This window comes from Nematostella vectensis, chromosome 4 (assembly GCF_932526225.1).
Source record: "Nematostella vectensis chromosome 4, jaNemVect1.1, whole genome shotgun sequence".
Classification (NCBI taxonomy): domain Eukaryota; kingdom Metazoa; phylum Cnidaria; class Anthozoa; order Actiniaria; family Edwardsiidae; genus Nematostella; species Nematostella vectensis.
Genome location: NC_064037.1, coordinates 2,695,933 through 2,716,432, shown reverse-complemented (window position 1 = coordinate 2,716,432; position 20,500 = coordinate 2,695,933). Strand labels below are relative to the sequence as shown.

The following is a 20,500-nucleotide window of genomic DNA, read 5'->3' as shown; positions in this document are numbered from 1 at the left end:
GATCACGTGTTTTATATGAACCCAAAGAAAATCAAATGATGATCTGCGTTGCTGTTTGGCTGAAGAACATTCGTGGACTGCCTGTGGTAGCCCAGTCCTTCCAAGGAGGATCTCGTCCAACATGGCGGACACACTTGACTTTTGAGATTGTCGTGGTCCGATTGTCGTCTGGCTGTCACGGCCGTCTAAGCTTGGCATTCGTGACTAGTGGCATGTGATTGTTATCATCACAAAAGATGCATAAATATAAAAGGTTAGCTGGCGTTGCAGGACCAGATATAAACCAAATCGCATTAGGTTTCAGTTCCATATCGAGAAAGGTGTGCCATCTGGCGTTTGCTATTACGATAGGTATCGCTTGCGTGCGATCGTTAAAATACTGCTGGCTGACCCTAAAGTGTAGTCCCTGCGATTCTCGGTGCATTCTTCCGGTAGCGCAAGCTCCTAGACGTACACCGAGTAAGTTCAAGCCACGCGCGTTACAATGTTCAAGAAAAGTTCGCTGAGACACCATCAATCACCTCTGGTGATGGAACATTCAACGGAGGAGACAAAACGGTTGAAGGATGACAAACGTGGCAAGAAAGAGTGGAAACGCTGGGGACCTTATCTTACCGAACGCCAGTGGGGAACGGTTAGAGAGGATTACTCCCACGACGGGAATTAGTAAGTTATTCGCGCCTGCTCATAAAGTGAAGTGATTGCAGTATCAAATAAATGGACGTCACACGATGTAAACAGCTGTGTTAAATTGAAAACATTTAACGCTTAATCGATAAAAACAGTTGGGAAGGCTAGCGTGAACGCAAGGTATTTAGTTATCTGTACTTTTTGCAAATATGCAAATCAAACGCGTCTACAGAGACGCTTTTAATCTTAACTTGTCAAAATTCAACCCTTGAACAGAACTTTAGATTTGATCACACGTGTCTTTGAAAGGTGCTAGGTTTCTCGTACGACCCTTTTTTGTTTTCGAAATACCAAATTGCTCTTGATGATTGAGTATTATACATTCCTAACACTTCTTTGATAAGAGAAATGTTAAAAAAAACGTTTTTTTTTTGTTGTTACATGGATTTCAAATATGTTGCACCCCAAATAATTAATCCAAACCTTAAAATTAAATAACAATATGAATCTATTATTATTATTTAAATTATTAATATATAAAATATATAAAATAAGTATTTTGGTATTTTTTTCCTGCTACTTTTCAGTCAATTTGTCTTATTGCCTTCCATTAATATGTTAGACATTTTATTTAAAATGATATTTTGACTTAGGAATTTTTGTTGTAGAAAGTATAGACCAGATATGTTTCTTGTGAAAATAATATGAATCTCTCAAATTACCTTCAAATTAGATACAGACAAGGTCAATAATGTTCTTGACACACTTGCTATATTTATTGTCTGGTTTTGGTTGATTAAAACTATCTTTTGTATACCTTTAGTTGGGACTTTGTATCTCATGATCAGTCCCGATCACGGATTTACCGTTGGGGTGAGGATGGTCTACTTGGAATAACAGACAACCAATGTCAACTCTGCTTTGCACTTGGCTTGTGGAATGGAAAGGATCCTATTATCAAAGAAAGACTGTTTGGCCTCACAGACAAAGAAGGTATCTTACTTCCAAGAGCAGGGTTGTAACAGGCCTTCAAATACTGGGGAGAGGGGGGAGGGGGAGTGGCACAATACAGAAAACTAGCCCCTGCGGTCCAGCACTGAAGGGTACGGCTGATGGGACCTCACTGATTTTCTCCCTGCTCTCCCTGCTTATATGTAAAGAAATTAAAGAGGAACAGTTTCATTGTGATTTTATTCAATACCATAAATTAAAAATAAGTCAAAATAAATAGGCTCTTGCATTTTGCTTTTCATTTACGTCTCCACTATAGAAAATTGTAAAGTATATGTTTTTTAAGTATTTTTTGTAAGTAACAGTTACATTGTAAACATGAAGCTGGAATTACCTGATTTTATCTCATTCTAAATAAACATTACAAGACATAATTATATTGATATCTAAAATAATTTGGGAATTATTATTAGCCCCATCTACTAATAAGGCTATTCTTTTTTGTTCATTTATTGCTGATTAGGATTCTTGTCAATCTTTAAGGTAACCATAAAAAAACTAAACGACTGTCAATCATTTTGAGGTAACCATGGTGAAGATGTCAAAGAGTGTTACTACTATCTAGACTCCACCCCTACCCACTCGTACATGAAGGCGCTGTACAAGTACCCTCAGGAGGAGTTCCCATACTGCCAACTGATTGAAGTTAACAAGAACAGAACTCATGTGGACCCAGAGTTTGAGTTACTCGACACTGGTACTGTATGGAAACTTCAACAAAAGAAAAAATAAATAAATTGTGGCTCCTAGTGCATGGGTTTGGTTAGCCTGGTAAAGGGGGTGGGACACAAATGATATGCTCAAACTGGCACATGATATTTGGTGGTGCGCTGCTAGAGCTAAAAGCTGTCTGTCTCAAGTATCTTAGCTTCTGAAGTGCTATCTAGCTAGGGAGGGGACTCCCATAAAAAAAAAAACAGACTGGGTGATCGTCCACAAAATCAATGTTAACCCTCAGAAATATAACCCTAAGAGATATAGTGAAGCCGGATAGCAGTTGGTATGATTTTTTACCCTAAAAGATAGGATGCGCACCCCTATCTACTTTTATGGAGCTTGCTCCTCCCTCTCTCCAGGTAACTAGTCGGTGGAGTTATTAATACACTTCTTCTTGAGTTCGCTTATGGTTTTTGCAACAGGAATCTTTGAAGATAACAAATACTGGGATGTCCAAGTGGAATATGTCAAGAGCTCCCCCAATGACATACTTATCAACCTGACTCTGACCAATCGCGGTCCAGACACAGCTACCCTTCATGTGCTACCCACCCTGTGGTACCGAAACACGTGGATCTGGGGGTGTAAACATAATGGGTTCACAGGGAAACCATTTATGGTTGAGACCAACCCTGGAACAGCAGAATGTAACCATGGGGGCTGTGGCAAGTTTGTCTTCGTAGCTGATGTGGATCCATCCGGAAACTTACCTGAATTTCTTTTCACGGAGAATGAGACCAACACATGGGTAGGTATGAGGTTTGTGCACATTTAGACGGCCAATCGTTTTATGCTCCCACTCAAGATCGAGTCAATAAAGCATCCATATCAATATGCCGATTCAGACAAGAAACTGATATACCTATTCAGTGGAACCTCGGTATAACGATACTTAATATAACAATATTCTCGATATAATGTTTAACATGTCCGGTCCCGGCAAAATAAAATGTATGGGAAAAACCTTGATATAACGAAATTCATATCGAAATTTTATCTTGGATGGCTATTTTTAATAATGCTTTCAAATAGATTGTTCACTTGTAAACAATAACAAAGGGTTGGTTGATCGACATTTTTTTCGGGATGGTTTATTTCTCGAATTCAGAAACACAGAGATGACCGCGCCCGTCACGCAAGAAAACGACGAAAAAATCAAATATTTCAATGAAAATAAGCCCTTTCTGAAAAAGAAATTTTCTTGCTTATTTGTAAGCGCTTATTAAGCTGCTTTTTGTTGTTATTTTCGCGCTAAAAGCCTGAGCGCGGGCGAGCTTGTCACCCCAAAAGTCACGTGATCTGTCAGTGCAAGCTTATTCCTCTATATGTTCTATCTTATGAATCACTGTATCAACAGCGTCTGTTTAATGGAAGCGCCAATTATACGACACTTGTTAAAGACGCGTTCCATCGGCGTATTATAAACGGCGAGGAATCCGCCACAAGCACACAGCAACAGGGGAGCAAGATGGCCGCTCACTACGTGGTTGACGTGGTCAGCGGTGGTCAGTGCACTCTCAAATGTAGACTAATGGCGGAAGACGAGCTTGTGTCCAGTCCCTTCTCGGAGAGAGCTTTTGGCGCAGTCATGGACAAGCGAAAGAAGGAGGCGGATGAGTTTTACAACGCCGTTATCCCAGGTACGTTTGAATGGCTTTGTGAAACTGTAGTTTAGACAAAATATGAATCAACACAATGTTGAAAAAGTATGTTGTACGCCTCTGTAAAACAGAGTAATTGCGCTGACATTATTTAGAGCGTTAGCCCTTCGTCCGAGCAAAAGAAACTGAAAAGTCGGATGGGGGGTGATATTTATAGTGTAGTGTATGAACAATAAACTGTAGGCCGTAGTATATTCGCCAAAACTTTGCTTTGTTTTGTAATTTTTTGGGGCGACAGGGCTGGTACTCTTGTATTCATTATGAAATGTAGAGATTTTAAAACACGTATTTCATATGATGGTTTATCTTATATATACTATTCTCTGTCACAGACGCGCTTCCCAAGCAAGAAAGTCTTGTTGCGCGGCAGTCCTACGCGGGCCTCCTTTGGAGTAAGCAGTTCTATAATTATGTGGTTGCTGATTGGTTGGATGGCGATGACGACATGCCGCCACCACCGCACTCCCGTAAAGATGGTAGAAACTCGTGCGCTGAGTGGCGGGCCATGCATACACGAGATGTGGTATGTGTCCCGGACAAGTGGGAGTACCCCTGGGTAAGTAGGCGAGTTTAGCCATAAAAGCACATAAATCTAGGATTACACGATAAATTTAGGTGCAATAAAAGCTGGGTCTTAGGATGTTTAGCTCTCAATGCCATTAATCATATGCATGAAGTTAAGGGAACGTTTTAAAAAGGCTAGCAATTGAAATGGTAAGCTGGACCTCTTCTGCTGAACGGTAACGATGGGAGTACCTTTTTGTTTCTCGTCCCTGAATTTGTTATTAGTTAAAGAGAACGTGACACGAAATTCTCTTTTGCTTATTTTGACAAATTTACTAGTTAGTATAGTAGCGTAATATCCCAACAATAATTCCTCCAATTTTCGATACTTGATTTAAACGGAAACCTGATTTTTGATCCTTTTAAAATGAGCAATTTTGGCAAATTTTCGCATGAAACCGGCGACATCCGAATATCTTATTTGCATATCACTTGTGACGTCAAGAGTTGTACAAGTGGGCGATAAACATTAGACATTCCCATACAAAATAGGACGCTCCCACCCAAAATACACATATAATTGATTGTGGAGTCCGTATCTTCCCCAGAAAATAGCTGAGTGTAACCTGAGCAAAGTATCCATAAGGAATCCTGCAGCAATTGGAGCGGTGATTTTTATTAATATTTTTTATTACCTTTTGAACACCATTTGCGCGCAAATCACCCAACCTTTTGGCAAACTCACCCCTTTTTCGATCACAATTGTGATCAAATCAATAAGATATACGCTGCAAATAATTGCGAAACGATATTACAAGGCAAAAAGTAACGCATCTATATTTCCGCGTCTATTCTTTCAAATAATACAGAGAAAAATATAATCTAGGTTGAGAAACTAGGTTGAGATGCGAGGACTAAACCCCATGAATGACTGAACGGCAAAAAAAAACTCGATTGTATTTAATTCTCTTTTATATAGTAAACAAACGAGCAAATGCAGTAGATGGTACTAGCATTATAATCCCTGAATAGTTCTGGTTTTTTTTTAAAGAAAAACTGCCATCAAGACTTGGTATATGTGAAAGGGAATGCACAACAACCGCACAAATGTACATTTACTCACAAGAAAACTTGCACCCTTCACCGTGCTTTTCTTGGCTCCAGAACAAATTCGAATTTTATGTTTACCCTTCCTCCCTCCCGATTGTAATGACTGATAATTGCCGATAATTTGACTGTTCGTTTTGTAGAGAAATTCCATTCCTTGAATGACTGAATCAAATCCTGTTGTCAATCGGCGCGGTAAAACAAACTATTTCGCTTTTCCCGTTTGGCAATTTGTTGTACTTTGAGGCTCAACAGTGAATCAGATTATTACAATTGCATGTGGTTCTTTCAACAGTTTCCACCCCGGGGTGCTGTTTGAAGGTGAACTGGTATTTTTGCGAGTTTACTAACTTTAGTGAAGTTGTTCGCCCCGTCTTGGTTTTATGGCCGTTCGCATTCGCACGTGGAAGAAATCGTATATATCTCAACTCAGTTTGCGAATAAAAATGCATTGAAATAAATTCCAATCTGATAGAACATATTCTAATAATCAAACCATTCATCCTTACCGGTAAAAATGAAGCGTAGTGCGCAAAACAAGCCAAAATAACCCGGTTGAAATTCATTTGGTTGAATGAACCGATCGACTTGAACTGGTAAACACTCCAGAGATGTCTTTTCATTCCATTTACTTCAGGTTTCGATTTTAAACCCCTATCTTAGTGATAGGAAAAAGTTAATCTTGGATCCATTGTTTGAACATGAGAAATAGAAAAAATACAAGAGATATGCTTGTCCTCATCTTTACAAATCTACAATGGCAAGCGAAGTTCGACTGGAACCCCATCAAGTGTGTACGACTCTTGACGTCAGCCAATCAAAAAAAGTCGCCAAGAGAAGACATTTTCAAAACACGATTACAAAAATTATTGTAATCAATAAGCGCAAAGGCATTTTTAAAGCAAACATCGATAGCTATATTTTTTTATAAAAGCTTATGTATTTTTCGTGTCATGGTCTCTTTAATTTTTTATTAGTATTATTCTTGATTTTACGCCAGAGAGCATTGGCATTTCACCTTTACCATTTCAGTTCTCATCATACGAAGAGGCCATGAACATGCTCCCAATGGCCAAAATCGACCCAGTCTTCGCCAAAAAACAACTCCTCCTGCTCCTCAGCGAGGATTTCATGTCTCCCACGGGGCAGATCCCGGGAAACGAGACATCCCTCGAGATGGTCGTCCCACCCGTACACGCACTGGCATGCCACAGAGTGTTCAAGATCACGGGGAGAAAGGGACACCGTGATCACGTGTTCCTTGCACGGTGCTTCCAAAAACTGCTCACCAATTACACGTGGTGCGTGGATCTCCCTATTTGGAATCTTCTAATGGTTATTTGATAATAGAAGAAGATTGATAGCATTGAAACGCCTGTAAAGCGTAGCCTATTTCTAGGGGTAAGAGTTTTTTATACGAGGAGAAAACCCAGAGTACGCTATTTGGCCGCCATTTTGAAATATACTGAAAATGGCGGCCAAAGCTCGGGGTTTTCTTGCCGAAAAAGAATAAAATATCCATCACCTACAAGTAAGCTACTGTAATGCGCGGTTGTAGGTCACAGGTGTACCCCGTTAGGGGCATAGGTTTCATCCTGTCGATGGTAAGAAGCTTCAGGGAATCTTCCAATATTGTCCCCAGAGCCTACGGTTGTTTGATCAGTGGAGGCGGAGGCTCACCACTCGTTGTCCGTCTTGCCATTTATCTGTTTCTTACCGTTCATCCGTAACTAGCCGTAACTTTTATCCGCCACTTGTCGTTAAGCTCATCCGTCTTATTTTATTCCGTCTACTCTATGATATCCTTATTTCTGACATTATTTTCAGGTGGGCGAACATGAAGGATTCTTCAGGCAAAAGCATCTTCGGAGGAGGATTCGTTGGATTAGATTACGACAAAGGTTCCAAATCGCGTGTACCTTAAACCCAGCACAGTTTTGAGAGTTAAACCTTGGCCTTAAGCCATGGAATAGCTGTGTTTTTCTAACTTAAGCCGATGGAAACTCGATAGTACTAATACTTAATTAAGGAGAATCGACTGTCATCGGTGCTTATTGGATAATAAGTGAATAATTTGGTTGATTCCATCTGTTGTTTTGTTCTGCTTTTCAGAAGAAATCCCACGTTTAAATGAGGATGAGAAAGAGGACGATGAGAAGGAGATTCCTGATAGTCCAAACGTTGGACCTGCCCTCGCCGAGGTTTGTCTTCATGTACTTTTTTTTTGCCAGAGTAACAATAAGTTTCTGGGATAATTTCCTTGCAATAGGGGACTTCCGCCAAGAAATAACATGACTTTTTAGATGACAAACTCACACCAATAAGTAGCAAGCAAGACCATCTATTCAAACAAATCATGGAAATACTGTGAAGTTCTTTAACGTCGATACTGAATCAAGGAAGACGGCTCGTGAGATAAAGGTTTTCACTATAAAGCTGAAATATTGGCACAAGTTTTTGCTTGGTTTTGGATTTAGTCATTAGGTACTTTCTAGTTCTTACACCTTTCTTATGTAAGATGTTTGTGCATTTGGATACAAATAGAACTGGCTTTATTGCAACTCACATTTTTGCCAAAATGCCTTTTTTTGTGGGACATCTACAGCACTCCATGATTGTCCATAACAGAAGGCAACGCCTATCACGCCTGTGATATTTTCAACTATTATGATATATCAATATATATATATCTAACTATTATGAGTCTGCCCTGAAGAAATCTTAGTAAAGACGAAAATTTGGCAGAGTCGAATTCCAGTTTTTGGTGTATTGTACTCATTGTTCTGGTACAAGACCACGACAGCTTAGGCTTTTTGTTTCTATTCTAATTTTTATGATATATCTATATCTAACTATTAAGATATATCTATATCTATATCTAACCATTATGATATATCTATATCTAACTATTAAGATATATAACTGTTATGATATATCTATATCTGACTATTAAGATATATCTATATCTATATCTAACTATTATGATATATCTATATCTGACTATTAAGATATATCTATATCTATATCTAACTATTATGATATATCTATATCTGACTATTAAGATATATCTATATCCAACTATTATGATATATCTATATCTAACTATTATGATATATCTATATCTAACTATTATGATATATCTATATCTGACTATTATGATATATCTATATCTGACTATTATGATATATCTATGACTACCATGAAACGTTTGTTATTGGTTCTTTGCCATTCGCCGCGACAACTAAAGGGTGGTTGTGACAAGGACACAAGCGCAAAAGCAATTGCAACACAAGTGAGAATCACTCAGACACGAGTAAGAATCGATCAGACACAAGTGAGAATCACTCAGACACGAGTAAGAATCGATCAGACACAAGTGAGAATCACTCAGACACGAGTAAGAATCGATCAGACACAAGTGAGAATCACTCAGACACGAGTAAGAATCGATCAGACACAAGTGAGAATCACTCAGACACGAGTAAGAATCGATCAGATACAAGTGAGAATCACTCAGACACGAGTAAGACTCGATCAGACACAAGTGAGAATCACTCAGACACGAGTAAGAATCGATCAGACGCAAGTGAGAATCACTCAGACACAAGTAAGAATCGATCAGACACAAGTGAGAATCACTCAGACACGAGTAAGAATCGATCAGACACAAGTGAGAATCACTCAGACACGAGTAAGAATCGATCAGACACAAGTGATAATCGGTCAGACACAAGTGAGAATTACTCAGACACAAGTGAGAATCACTCAGACACGAGTAAGAATCGATCAGACACAAGTGAGAATCACTCAGACACGAGTAAGAATCGATCAGACACAAGTGAGAATCACTCAGACACAAGTAAGAATCGATCAGACACAAGTGAGAATCACTCAGACACGAGTAAGAATCGATCAGACACAAGTGAGAATCACTCAGACACGAGTAAGAATCGATCAGACACAAGTGAGAATCACTCAGACATGAGTAAGAATCGGTCAGACACAAGTGAGAATCGGTCAGACACAAGTGAGGATCAGACACAATTTAGAATCAGTCACAAGTGAGAATCGATGAGACACAAGTGAGAATCGATGAGACACAAGTGAGAATCGATCAGACACAAGTGAGGATCAGACACAATTTAGAATCAGTCACAAGTGAGAATCGATAAGACACAAGTGAGAATCGATGAGACACAAGTGAGAATCAATCAGACACAAGTGAGGATCAGACACAATTTAGAATCAGTCACAAGTGAGAATCGATAAGACACAAGTGAGAATCGATGAGACACAAGTGAGAATCGATCAGACACAAGTGAGAATCGGTCAGACACAAGTGAGAATCACTCAGACACGAGTAAGAATCGATCAGACACAAGTGAGAATCACTCAGACATGAGTAAGAATCGGTCAGACACAAGTGATAATCGGTCAGACACAAGTGAGGATCAGACACAATTTAGAATCAGTCACAAGTGAGAATCGATGAGACACAAGTGAGAATCGATGAGACACAAGTGAGAATCGATCAGACACAAGTGAGGATCAGACACAATTTAGAATCAGTCACAAGTGAGAATCGATAAGACACAAGTGAGAATCGATGAGACACAAGTGAGAATCGATCAGACACAAGTGAGAATCGGTCAGACACAAGTGAGAATCGATCAGACACAAGTGAGAATCGATCAGACACAAGAGAATCGGTCAGACACAAGTGAGAATCAGTCAGACAAAAGTTAGAATCAGTCAGACACAAGTGAAAATCGGTCAGACACAAGTGAAAATCGGTCAGACTCAAGTGAGATTCGGTTAGATAGAATTAAGAATCAGTCAGACAAGTGAGAATCGGTCACACACAAGTGAGAATCGGTCAGACAAAAGTTAGAATCAGTCAGACACAAGTGAAAATCGATCAAAAGTTAGAATCGATCAGATACAAGTGCAACACAAGCGAGAATCGGTCGAACACAAGTGAAAATCAGACACAATTTAGAAACAGTCACAAGTGAGAATCGACCAGTCACAAGTGAGAATCGATCAGACACAAGTGAGAATCGATCAGAAACAAGTTAGAATCAGTCAGACACAATTGAGAATCGATCAGACACAAGAGAATCGGTCAGACACATGTGAGAATCGGTCAGACGAAAGTGAAAATCGGTCAGACACAAGTGAGAATCGGTTAGACACAATTAGGAAACAGTAAGACAAAAGTTAGAATCAGTCAGACACAAGTGAGAATCGGTCATATACAAGCGCAACACAAGCGAAAATCGGTCAGACACAAGCGCAAGAAAATCAAGCAGTTGGGTTCTCTTTCGATTGCTCTTGTCTGCTTGTGTGCCATTGAAAATGGGGTAATTACGTGTTTCCCGCTATCTTCCTAATGAGAACCAACCTTGACTGTCATTCGCCCCCAGGTGGAAGGCACGGCTTGGATGGCGTTCTATTGTGTGGTGATGCTTGGTATCTCACTAGACCTCGCAATCAACGACCCGTCATACGAGGACATCGCTACGCGTTTTCTCGACCACTTCACGCTGTTATCCGCCGTCATGAACCACATGCGCGACCACGCCCCCATGTGGGATCAGGGAGACGGTTTCTATTACGACCACATTCACGAGAATCTCGGCACTGGGCCTCTGCGCGTGCGCGACATCCGGGGATTCATTCCGCTGTTGTGTTGCGCTGTAATTGACGATTCGCAGATAGAGAAGTTGGCTAAGTTTAAGCAGCGCCTTGATTGGTTCACGGAGACCCATGTCCAGGCTACAAAGACGGTACAACCTTAAGGAAAACAAATAAGCACTATGTTTAACTTTTTTTATGTTAAAACGTCAGAAAACAGAGTATCGCTAATTCTTCGAGTGTTTTTTATTTTTTCTTCTATGGCTCTCTTATAAAGTAATATTAGTCGGGTACTGGTTCTCCCGATCCGATAGGGTTATGGCGGGCGGGGGGATCCAGGAAAGGAGGGATCCCTTTTCATTAGTTTAGGCCAATCCACCGCAATTACGTGCTCTCGCATATCACCGACTCACACAAAGAGTACATTTTCATCGACTAATTAGAGCTATTAGCTGTTAATCACATGTTGTTTATAAAGCATTAGACTTCAAATGGGGGTTGTTATTTTAGGTTATTTTCTTGCAAGTAATCCCTTTCAAATTCGCCAAATGTAAACAATAACAAAGGTTGATTGGCATTCTTTGAATACTCTGGATCCGGACTTGGATTTGATTACTTGCGTTATCTGCGCAGTTTTTTTTAATATAGGCGATAAAATAACCTTATTGTCACCACCAAAACAAACGTACAACAACGCAGTTCTTTTGCAGCTGTGTTAAACCCACCTCAAATCATCTCCTGTATCTCTTTTTAGAGCACTTTTATGGATCCCCTGGGGGATACCCAGCGTCATCGACTGCTTGCCGTTCCCACCCGTGAGAGGTTGTGCCGAATGCTGGGCTACCTGCTGAATGAGCATGAGTTCTTGTCGCCGTTCGGTATTCGCTCACTATCGCTTTTCCACAAGGAAAGACCAGTCACTATCGTCAACGGGCGGGATGTGCTTGTGTCTGCTGAGTTCACACCCGGGGAGGCTGGCGTGAACAGGAACCACCGCGGTCCCATATGGCTTTTCAGTAAGTCGTGTACTGCGTTTATATTTACATCACTCTGATCACGCGGAAAATATTGGAGACCTTGGCATAGTCGCTAGGGTGAGTGAACATGTTCTTTTTTTCCCTTAGTGAACTTCTTGATCGTTGAGGCGCTCGAGCGCTACGACTTTTTCTACGGTGATACCCTCAAGGTCGATTTCCCATCGTGCTCCGGGAACCTTATGCGCCTTCGCGATGTCGCCATCGAGATATCAAAACGCGTGACGTCAGTCTTTCTGCCCGACCAGAGCGGCAAGCGGCCTTGCCATGGCAACGACTTGCAGTACACCTATGACGTGTACTGGAACCAGTTAGTCCTGTTTTACGAGTATTTCAACGCAGACACAGGGAAAGGATGCGGCGCGAGGTGAGACGGAAAGACAGGTCTCACAACAAGGGCTCATTAGTACTATCAATCTTCTGTGGCCATTTTGGAGGCCATTAACTAAAAAAACACGTTTTAACTTTGCTCATTGACTTCTTCATAGGTCTTAAAAGTCACAAGAATATCTAGAATGTATATTATTTTGAATTTTTACTGATAAAGAATGCATATCAATCTGGGTGTGCCAGCCGTGGATGAGCGAGGCAGGGGAATATAAATCGGATGAGAGTATTTTAGAGTTTGGGGAGACCTGCTTACTGCGTCATCGGCTTCCCGACCGTTTATCGATCACTATATCTAAACCAAGAACTTCGCATATGAAGTGTATCTGACAATGCCTCAATGAAAAATGTAGGCGCTCAGAAGGCGCGCACCCTTACCCCACTGTACATTTGCCTTATACTATTAAATGGCTGTTAATTTTTTTTCTCCATTCCAGTCACTACTTTGGCCAGTCTGCACTAGTAACACATCTACTGGACAAGATTGTGTACAACCACTAGACCGCCACCATAGTCAAAGCTTCGGCACCAACACTCCGTAGAAGCGTTTACCGCAGATATCCCATCTTTGTGAACTACGGCTCAGATTTCAACGAACACGCCATTTTACACGTATTCGAAGTCCCAGTTAGGTTTAATAATTCATTTTGGTGGACAACATGACGTAGAACAGTAGTTTTAACATGTGATAATTGTTTTACTGAATTTATAGCAAGAAGGCACGGGATCATAATATCTTATCCGCACCCTTCAAGACAAACGCTAAATGGTGTGCAGGGCCGTTACGCCTAAAGGGCCCCCCGTTTTAATCTAAAATTTTAATGAAATTACCAGAGGGGCGCGGCTGTGGGCCCCCATTTTTCTTTGTCTCTATATTGTCTCTATATCGTCTCGCCTTTAACCACGGGATACCTGTAAGACCACAGGAAACCCAAACGCCATTTTCAACCTCTTGACCTCTTGAACTATGATTCTCATACGCGTACACAGACGAGTCCCTTAGCCGCCCAAAATGCGTCCTTCTTAATTGAAATAATGTAAAGGCGTCTATGTGATATTTATGACTGCGACCAACCCCCCCCCCCCCCCCCGCCCAGCCTACTTATCCCTAGGCTAATCCTGGTTACGCGCTAGATTCTATTGAATTGCTGAATATCCTTTTTTCTCACTAGGAATAGGTGTACGCTCCCCCCCCTCCCTCCCTCCGCCCCGCCCCTCCTACCCCTAGGCTAATCCTGGTTACGCGCTAGATTCTATTGAATTGCTGAATATCCTTTTTTCTCACTAGGAATAGGTGTACGCTCCCCCCCCCCTCCCTCCCAACGCCCCACCCCTCCTTCCCCTAGGCTAATCCTGGTTACGCGCTAGATTCTATTGAAGTGCTAAATGTCCTTTTTTCTCACTAGGTGTACGCTCCCCCCCCCCCCCCCCCCCCCCTTCCCGGCCCACCCCTCTTATCCTTAGGCTAATCCTGGTTACGCGCTAGATTCTATTGAATTGCTGAATATCCTTTTGTCTCACTAGGACTAGGTGTACGCTCCCCCCCCTCCCTCCCTCTGCCCCACCCCTCCTACCCCTAGGCTAATCCTGGTTACGCGCTAGATTCTATTGAATTGCTGAATATCCTTTTTTCTCACTAGGAATAGGTGTCACTCCCCCCCCCCCCCCCCCCGCCCCACCCCTCCTACCCGTAGGCTAATCCTGGTTACGCGCTAGATTCTATTGAATTGCTGAATATCCTTTTTTCTCACTAGGAATAGGTGTACGCTTCCCCCCCCCCCCCCCCCCTCCCGGCCCACCCCTCTTATCCCTAGGCTAATCCTGGTTACGCGCTAGATTCTATTGAAGTGCTAAATATCCTTTTTTCTCACTAGGAATAGGTGTACGCTCCCCCCTCCCTCCCTCTGCCCCACCCCTCCTACCCCTAGGCTAATCCTGGTTACGCGCTAGATTCTATTGAATTGCTGAATATCCTTTTTTCTCACTAGGAATAGGTGTACGCTCCCCCCCCCCCCCCCCCCCCCCCCCTCCCGGCCCACCCCTCCTACCCCTAGGCTAATCCTGGTAAAGTAAAGTAAAGCGTTGAAACAAAGTAAAGCGTTGAAACAAATGTCATGGCGGACATAGTTGGGATAACGGAGCACAAGAAACTATTAAGTATTAACAAGAAAAAGCAATTCAGATGGAGCGGAGACTCTGATCAACTAAAAGAATTTCTGTTGTCCTACTTAGAGGAAGGAAATAACGATAAATTTGTCAGCATAAGTAGGAATGGAGCAACAAGTGTACTTAAATTTGAATCGGTGACGGTTAATTTCTACACCAGCACGAATACTCTCCAGATACAAGGTGCGGGTAAAGATGGTTATATCTCAAAACTCACCGATCTAGTAAACACAAATAGTGGCAATAACAAAAATGCTGAGACCGAAACTGATCAAGCAGAAGCGGGCGAAGAGATATCACAATCGAGCAAGAAACAGGACGAAGAGAAAGGCGAAAAAGCGATGCATGATGCTCGCTATGAAGAGATCGAAGCTTTTATGGCAACTCAAAGAGAGTTTAACTCGAAAATAGAAAGTCAAGTTTCCAAAAATACGATCGAGATTGGGGAGCAAAGTATTGATTTGGAGGATTGGAAACAGAAGATAAAGAATGGTCTGTCCGATGTGAAGATGCATTGTGAAAGTCAAATCGACTCACTCAAGTTTGAAATAAGCGAAAGTATTAAAGATGTCGCTAAACAAGTCTCCAACCTGTCAAACAAAGTAACAAGCGAGTTTAAGTCCGTCAAAAATAAATCTGCATCAACAGCGGAAACAATTCTCAAAATATTAGGCGACTTAGGAGAAATTAAGGATCAACTCCTAAAGACAGAAGAAACAGTGGCGCAGATTCACGAGACCACGCAATCAACCCACTCACGCGAACAGACGGAAGCAATTGAAGTATGCAGTCAAGAAACCAGCGAAAGTCACCGAATTGAAATACTTGATCAGTCACGGCAATCCGGTCAGAGAGAGGCAATAGATATAAACAGACAGTATGCTAGTCACAGAAACAGCCGACTTGAAACACCTCGGGATACTAGTAGCCACCCAAGGACTCAGCAACGGGAAAATCGCCCCAATCAACCAAGCAGTGCTGCGCAAACCAGTGGCAGTAGTAATGGACCAGTTCTACTACTGGGTGATTCCGTTCTCAGAGGTATAAACAACCGTAGATTCTGTCCAAGCCGATTTGTAAATAAGCAATACGTACAAGGTGGAACGCAGGAAATGGAGGAGTACATCGATTCGCTTACAAAAGAAGACAAAAACGACTACGAATGTATTGTGGTTCACTCCGGGGTAAATGATTTAAGGAAGTCTAGAGCAACAGACATCGCTGACAACATGCAAAGATGTGTTCAGAAATTAAAATCACATTGGCCGAAAGCAAACATCTATGTGTCGGGAGTTTTATACAGTCTCAAGGGAGACAATGTAAAAGTAGATGACGTAAATTATTATTACGAAGAAATCTGTCGGAACAATCAGGGATTATGTAATTACATCAACAATCAAAAAGTCACTGCGGACCGATTTGGAAACATCGATGAGGACTCCTTCTACGATGACATCCACTTGAACAATCGAGTTGGTACCAAAAAGTTAGTGACGAACATCAAGGTACAAGTTGGTCTGAGAAGCGAAGACAAGGAATCCAATCGAGAAGGACAACAAGCTAGGAAATTTAACAGACAAAGAAGACAAAGACCCCCATGGAATTCAAGCTATAATGAAGCATTTCCGACACTTCCACCACCTTTCCGAGCACTTGACGCATTGGCGGAATATTTCAAAAGACAGGGGTTTGCGCACCGTCCAAGATAAGTGCATATGTTTAAATAATTTAATTCACATGTAATCAGAAAAAGATTCGTTTTGGTTGTTGGAACTTAAACGGTTTCAACAGTAGGGTTGTGGGAAATAAGTTAAAATTTAATGATACTTTAAGCACTATTAAAAGACACGACATTTTTGGGATAGTGGAAACGCATGCAAATCAAAATTCCGATCTCAAAATAAACAACTATAAACATTTTGTAAAACATAGAGATTCAACAAGATACAAAAAATCGGGGGGTATAGCCGTGTACATCAGAGAAAATATTTCCAGTGGAGTTAAATATATACCAACAGATAATGAAAATGTCCTATGGGTTAAAGTGTGTAAAAATATTTTTAACTTACAAAAAGACATTTATTTAGGAACTGTGTATCTAAGCCCAGCAAACGGGCGATGTAATAATTATGAAGAAGACATTCTAGAAGAACTTGAATTTGAAATATTAAGGCTCTCTCTAAAGGGGGATGTCATTATCCAAGGGGACTTTAATGCAAGAACGGGTATTTTGCAAGAATTTGCTCTGGATGATGAACAAAATGACGAATTTATGGGTCTACCAAAAGATTACCAAATTGATATTCCAAATAATAGAAATTCACAAGACTCTAAGGTGATTGACAGCCGAGGAAGAAATTTAATAGAAACGTGCACTGCACTCAATATGCGAATTTTGAACGGCAGAGTAGTAGGTGACCTTGAAGGTAAGAAAACCTGCTTTCGATACAACGGAAGCAGCGTTGTTGATTACATAATTGTAAGTAATGAAAGTTTAGACATTGTTGATTATTTCATTGTGAATCCGCTTGAGCCACACCTGACTGATCACTGTTCGCTTTCATGCAGTCTAAACCTGAAATTTACATTTAAACAAAAGGATAATTCAGAAAACGTACAACTAAGTGAGCTCAAAAGATTGCGCTGGAATAACGAGATCAGTAGCGAGTCAAAGCTATTGTTCGAGTCCGAAGAAGTGCAAACAAATTTAAATGCGGCTTTAAATAATAATTGCGTAGACACATCAGTAGATCTTTTTACAGAAACGCTCTTATCCGCATGCGAAAACGCAGGACTGCGCTACCAAAACAATGACATTAAAGAGAGCAGCGTTAACAAAATGTGGTTCGACAAGGAATGTAAAAATGAAAAAGAAAATTTACGCTCACTAGGCAAATTACTTTCAAAGCAGCCTGACCAACGCGAGCTAGGAGCCGTCTTGAAGGAAAAAAAGAAGTCTTTTAAAAAACTCTGTAGGCGGAAAAAGTATACGCATTATAATAATATAGTAAACAGTATCGATTTCAGAAACTCTAAAAACACTTGGAAACAAATAAATAGGATTTTCAACAGCAATACACATAAACAATCACATCAAATTAGACCCGAAGAAGCTGCTGTTTTTCATCAGCACTTCGAACAATTAAACGCGACAATAGAATCACAAAATACAATGGAAGAAGTAGAAAAAACGCGAATAAACAATAGGCAAGGGCCATTGGATCACGAATTCACGGAACTCGAAATAACTAACGCCATAAAAAGTCTAAAAACGGGTAAAGCACCCGGCGCTGATAATATTTTAAACGAAGTATTAAAGTGCGGCGAAGAAACTCTGAAAAAGCCATTACAAATTTTGTTTAATAAAATTTTGAATAGTGGGGAATACCCATCTAGCTGGAGTTATGGTCTGATAGTACCGATCCTGAAAAAAGGAGATCCTAGTAAACCGGAAAATTTTAGAGGTATTACCTTACTCTCGTCACTAGGAAAAGTTTTCACATCCATAATGAACAACAGATTGTACAATTACCTTGTCGAAAGAAAAATAATCAAACCTGAGCAGGGAGGATTCAGAAAAGAGCATGGAACAGTGGATAGTATTTTCATCCTAAAATCTTTGATTGACAAATACGTTAAAGCAAAGCCAAAAAAGAAACAAAACTTCCTATTTACGTGTTATGTTGATTTCAGTAAAGCTTTCGACAGAGTACCAAGACACAAACTTTTTGATAAGCTAGAGCGTTCAGGCGTAACAGGGCGATTTCTTGAAGTTTTGAAATCAATTTACACAAATGATAAGTCCTCAGTCAAAATTAGAAATCTGTTAACGCCAGCCTTTAGGTGTTACAACGGAGTGAAACAGGGATGTATGATTTCCCCGACACTATTTAATTTTTATCTCAGCAGCTTGTCCGAGGAACAAAATACAGTAAGAAATTGCAACGATGTCGAACTCAATTCACGACCTATTAGTTGTTTACTTTATGCCGACGATTTGGTAATCGTCTCGAAGACTGCCACGGGGCTACAAAAATATTTAGACAAACTAAGCGAATTTTGTGATGAAGCAAAACTCACTGTTAATCTAGAAAAAACTAAGATAATGATATTTAATAACTCTGGGAAAACAATGAACAACTATCTCTTTAAATACAGAAACAGTAAAGTTGACATTGTCAAGTCATATAAATACCTTGGGGTGCATTTTAGCACCTTTGGGAACTTCAGCCTAGCAAAGCAAGAAATAAAGAAGGTCGGACTAAAAGCTTTGTATAAGCTTCGAAAAGAAATGGGAAACCACTTTAGAGACAAAATAACTCTAACACTTAGGCTCTTTGATACCCTTGTAACCCCAATTCTATTATATAGTAGCGAGGTGTGGGGAACAGACTGCAATGACAAACTAGAAAAAGACCCCATAGAATCGGTACACACAAGGTTTATACGTTGGCTGCTAGGCGTCAACAGGTACTGCAGTTCTAATGCATGTAGATCCGAGGTCGGTAGATTTCCAATGCGTTTAAAAGCCAAATGTAGAGCAATAAAATATTGGCAAAAAATGATAAATTCTGACCACAGTAAACTTGCTGTGTTGGCTTTCCTAGATTCTTTAGAAAATAACAGCAAGGTAACTTGGGTGCACAAACTGAAAAACATTTTAGATCGAGCAGGCTTGGGCTATATATGGCTTGATGCCCCAAACACGTCTATAAATTTAATAAAGATGCGCTTTGAAGATATCGAGCGACAGGTGTGGCTAAGTGAGATTCACAATGATAGTAGAAGAGACCCACGCCAAAAGAATAAATTGCGAACTTTCAGGACCTTCAAGGTGGTCTACGAACTTGAAAAATATCTTACCCAAATTAATAATGTACAACACAGAATTGCCGTCACAAAATTAAGACTAAGCAATCATAATTTGGCCATCGAAACAGGTAGACATGCCAAACCATATGTGCCCCCAAATGAGAGGAGGTGCACGATTTGCAAAAATGGAATAGAAAACGAAGAACACTTTCTTGTAAAATGCCCTACATACAACGCGATTAGAAAGGCATACTATAGTGTTATCAAAGACAAAACTAATATCAACTTAAATGCAATGACATCTGAAAGAGCTTTCCTTTTTATTATTACCATGGATCAAAGAAACGAGATCATTAACAGGGAAACTGCAAAATATATTTTTGACTGCACAAGAAAAAGATTTGAATGCCTAAAAGAATAAATGCACACCACGGATAATGACAACCTCCTTTTTATCTTAACTATTTGGAAAAACACCTGATATATAATCATGTATAAGGGTACCAAATAAAATATATTGAAATTGAAAATTGAAATTGAAATCCTGGTTACGCGCTAGATTCTATTGAATTGCTGAATATCCTTTTTTCTCACTAGGAATAGGTGTACGCTCCCCCCCCCCCCCTCCTACCCTCCGCCCCACCCCTCCTACCCCTAGGCTAATCCTGGTTACGCGCTAGATTCTATTAAATTGCTGAATATCCTTTTTTCTCACTAGGAATAGGTGTACGCTCCCCCCCCCCCTCCCTCCCTCCGCCCCACCCCTCCTACCCCTAGGCTAATCCTGGTTACGCGCTAGATTCTATTGAATTGCTGAATATCCTTTGTCTCACT

The 20,500-nt window shown here is 40.6% G+C and overlaps 2 protein-coding genes across 3 annotated transcripts; both read left to right on the top strand.

The window, feature by feature from the left end:
* The first annotated feature begins 86 nt into the window (after nt 1-86).
* LOC5511586 (uncharacterized protein YMR196W) lies at nt 87-13,550 on the top strand. Of its 2 annotated transcripts, none has more exons than XM_032380883.2 (13): nt 87-666; nt 1,454-1,623; nt 2,165-2,338; nt 2,781-3,106; nt 3,716-3,998; nt 4,352-4,575; nt 6,663-6,931; nt 7,458-7,531; nt 7,746-7,831; nt 11,057-11,419; nt 12,022-12,283; nt 12,392-12,668; nt 13,126-13,550. In XM_032380883.2, exons 1-13 carry the CDS (start codon nt 485-487, stop codon nt 13,187-13,189), a joined length of 2,754 nt encoding a protein of 917 aa, XP_032236774.2. In that variant the 5' UTR covers nt 87-484; the 3' UTR covers nt 13,190-13,550. The 2 variants fall into 2 exon arrangements, with proteins under 2 accessions (XP_032236774.2, XP_001631928.2); XM_001631878.3 differs by having other exon boundaries at nt 7,743-7,831.
* A 3,576-nt stretch (nt 13,551-17,126) lies between these two features.
* LOC125561753 lies at nt 17,127-20,196 on the top strand. The gene is made up of 2 exons (XM_048726064.1): nt 17,127-18,049; nt 18,234-20,196. Exons 1-2 carry the CDS (start codon nt 17,127-17,129, stop codon nt 18,265-18,267), a joined length of 957 nt encoding a protein of 318 aa, XP_048582021.1. The 3' UTR covers nt 18,268-20,196.
* The last annotated feature ends 304 nt before the right edge of the window (nt 20,197-20,500 follow it).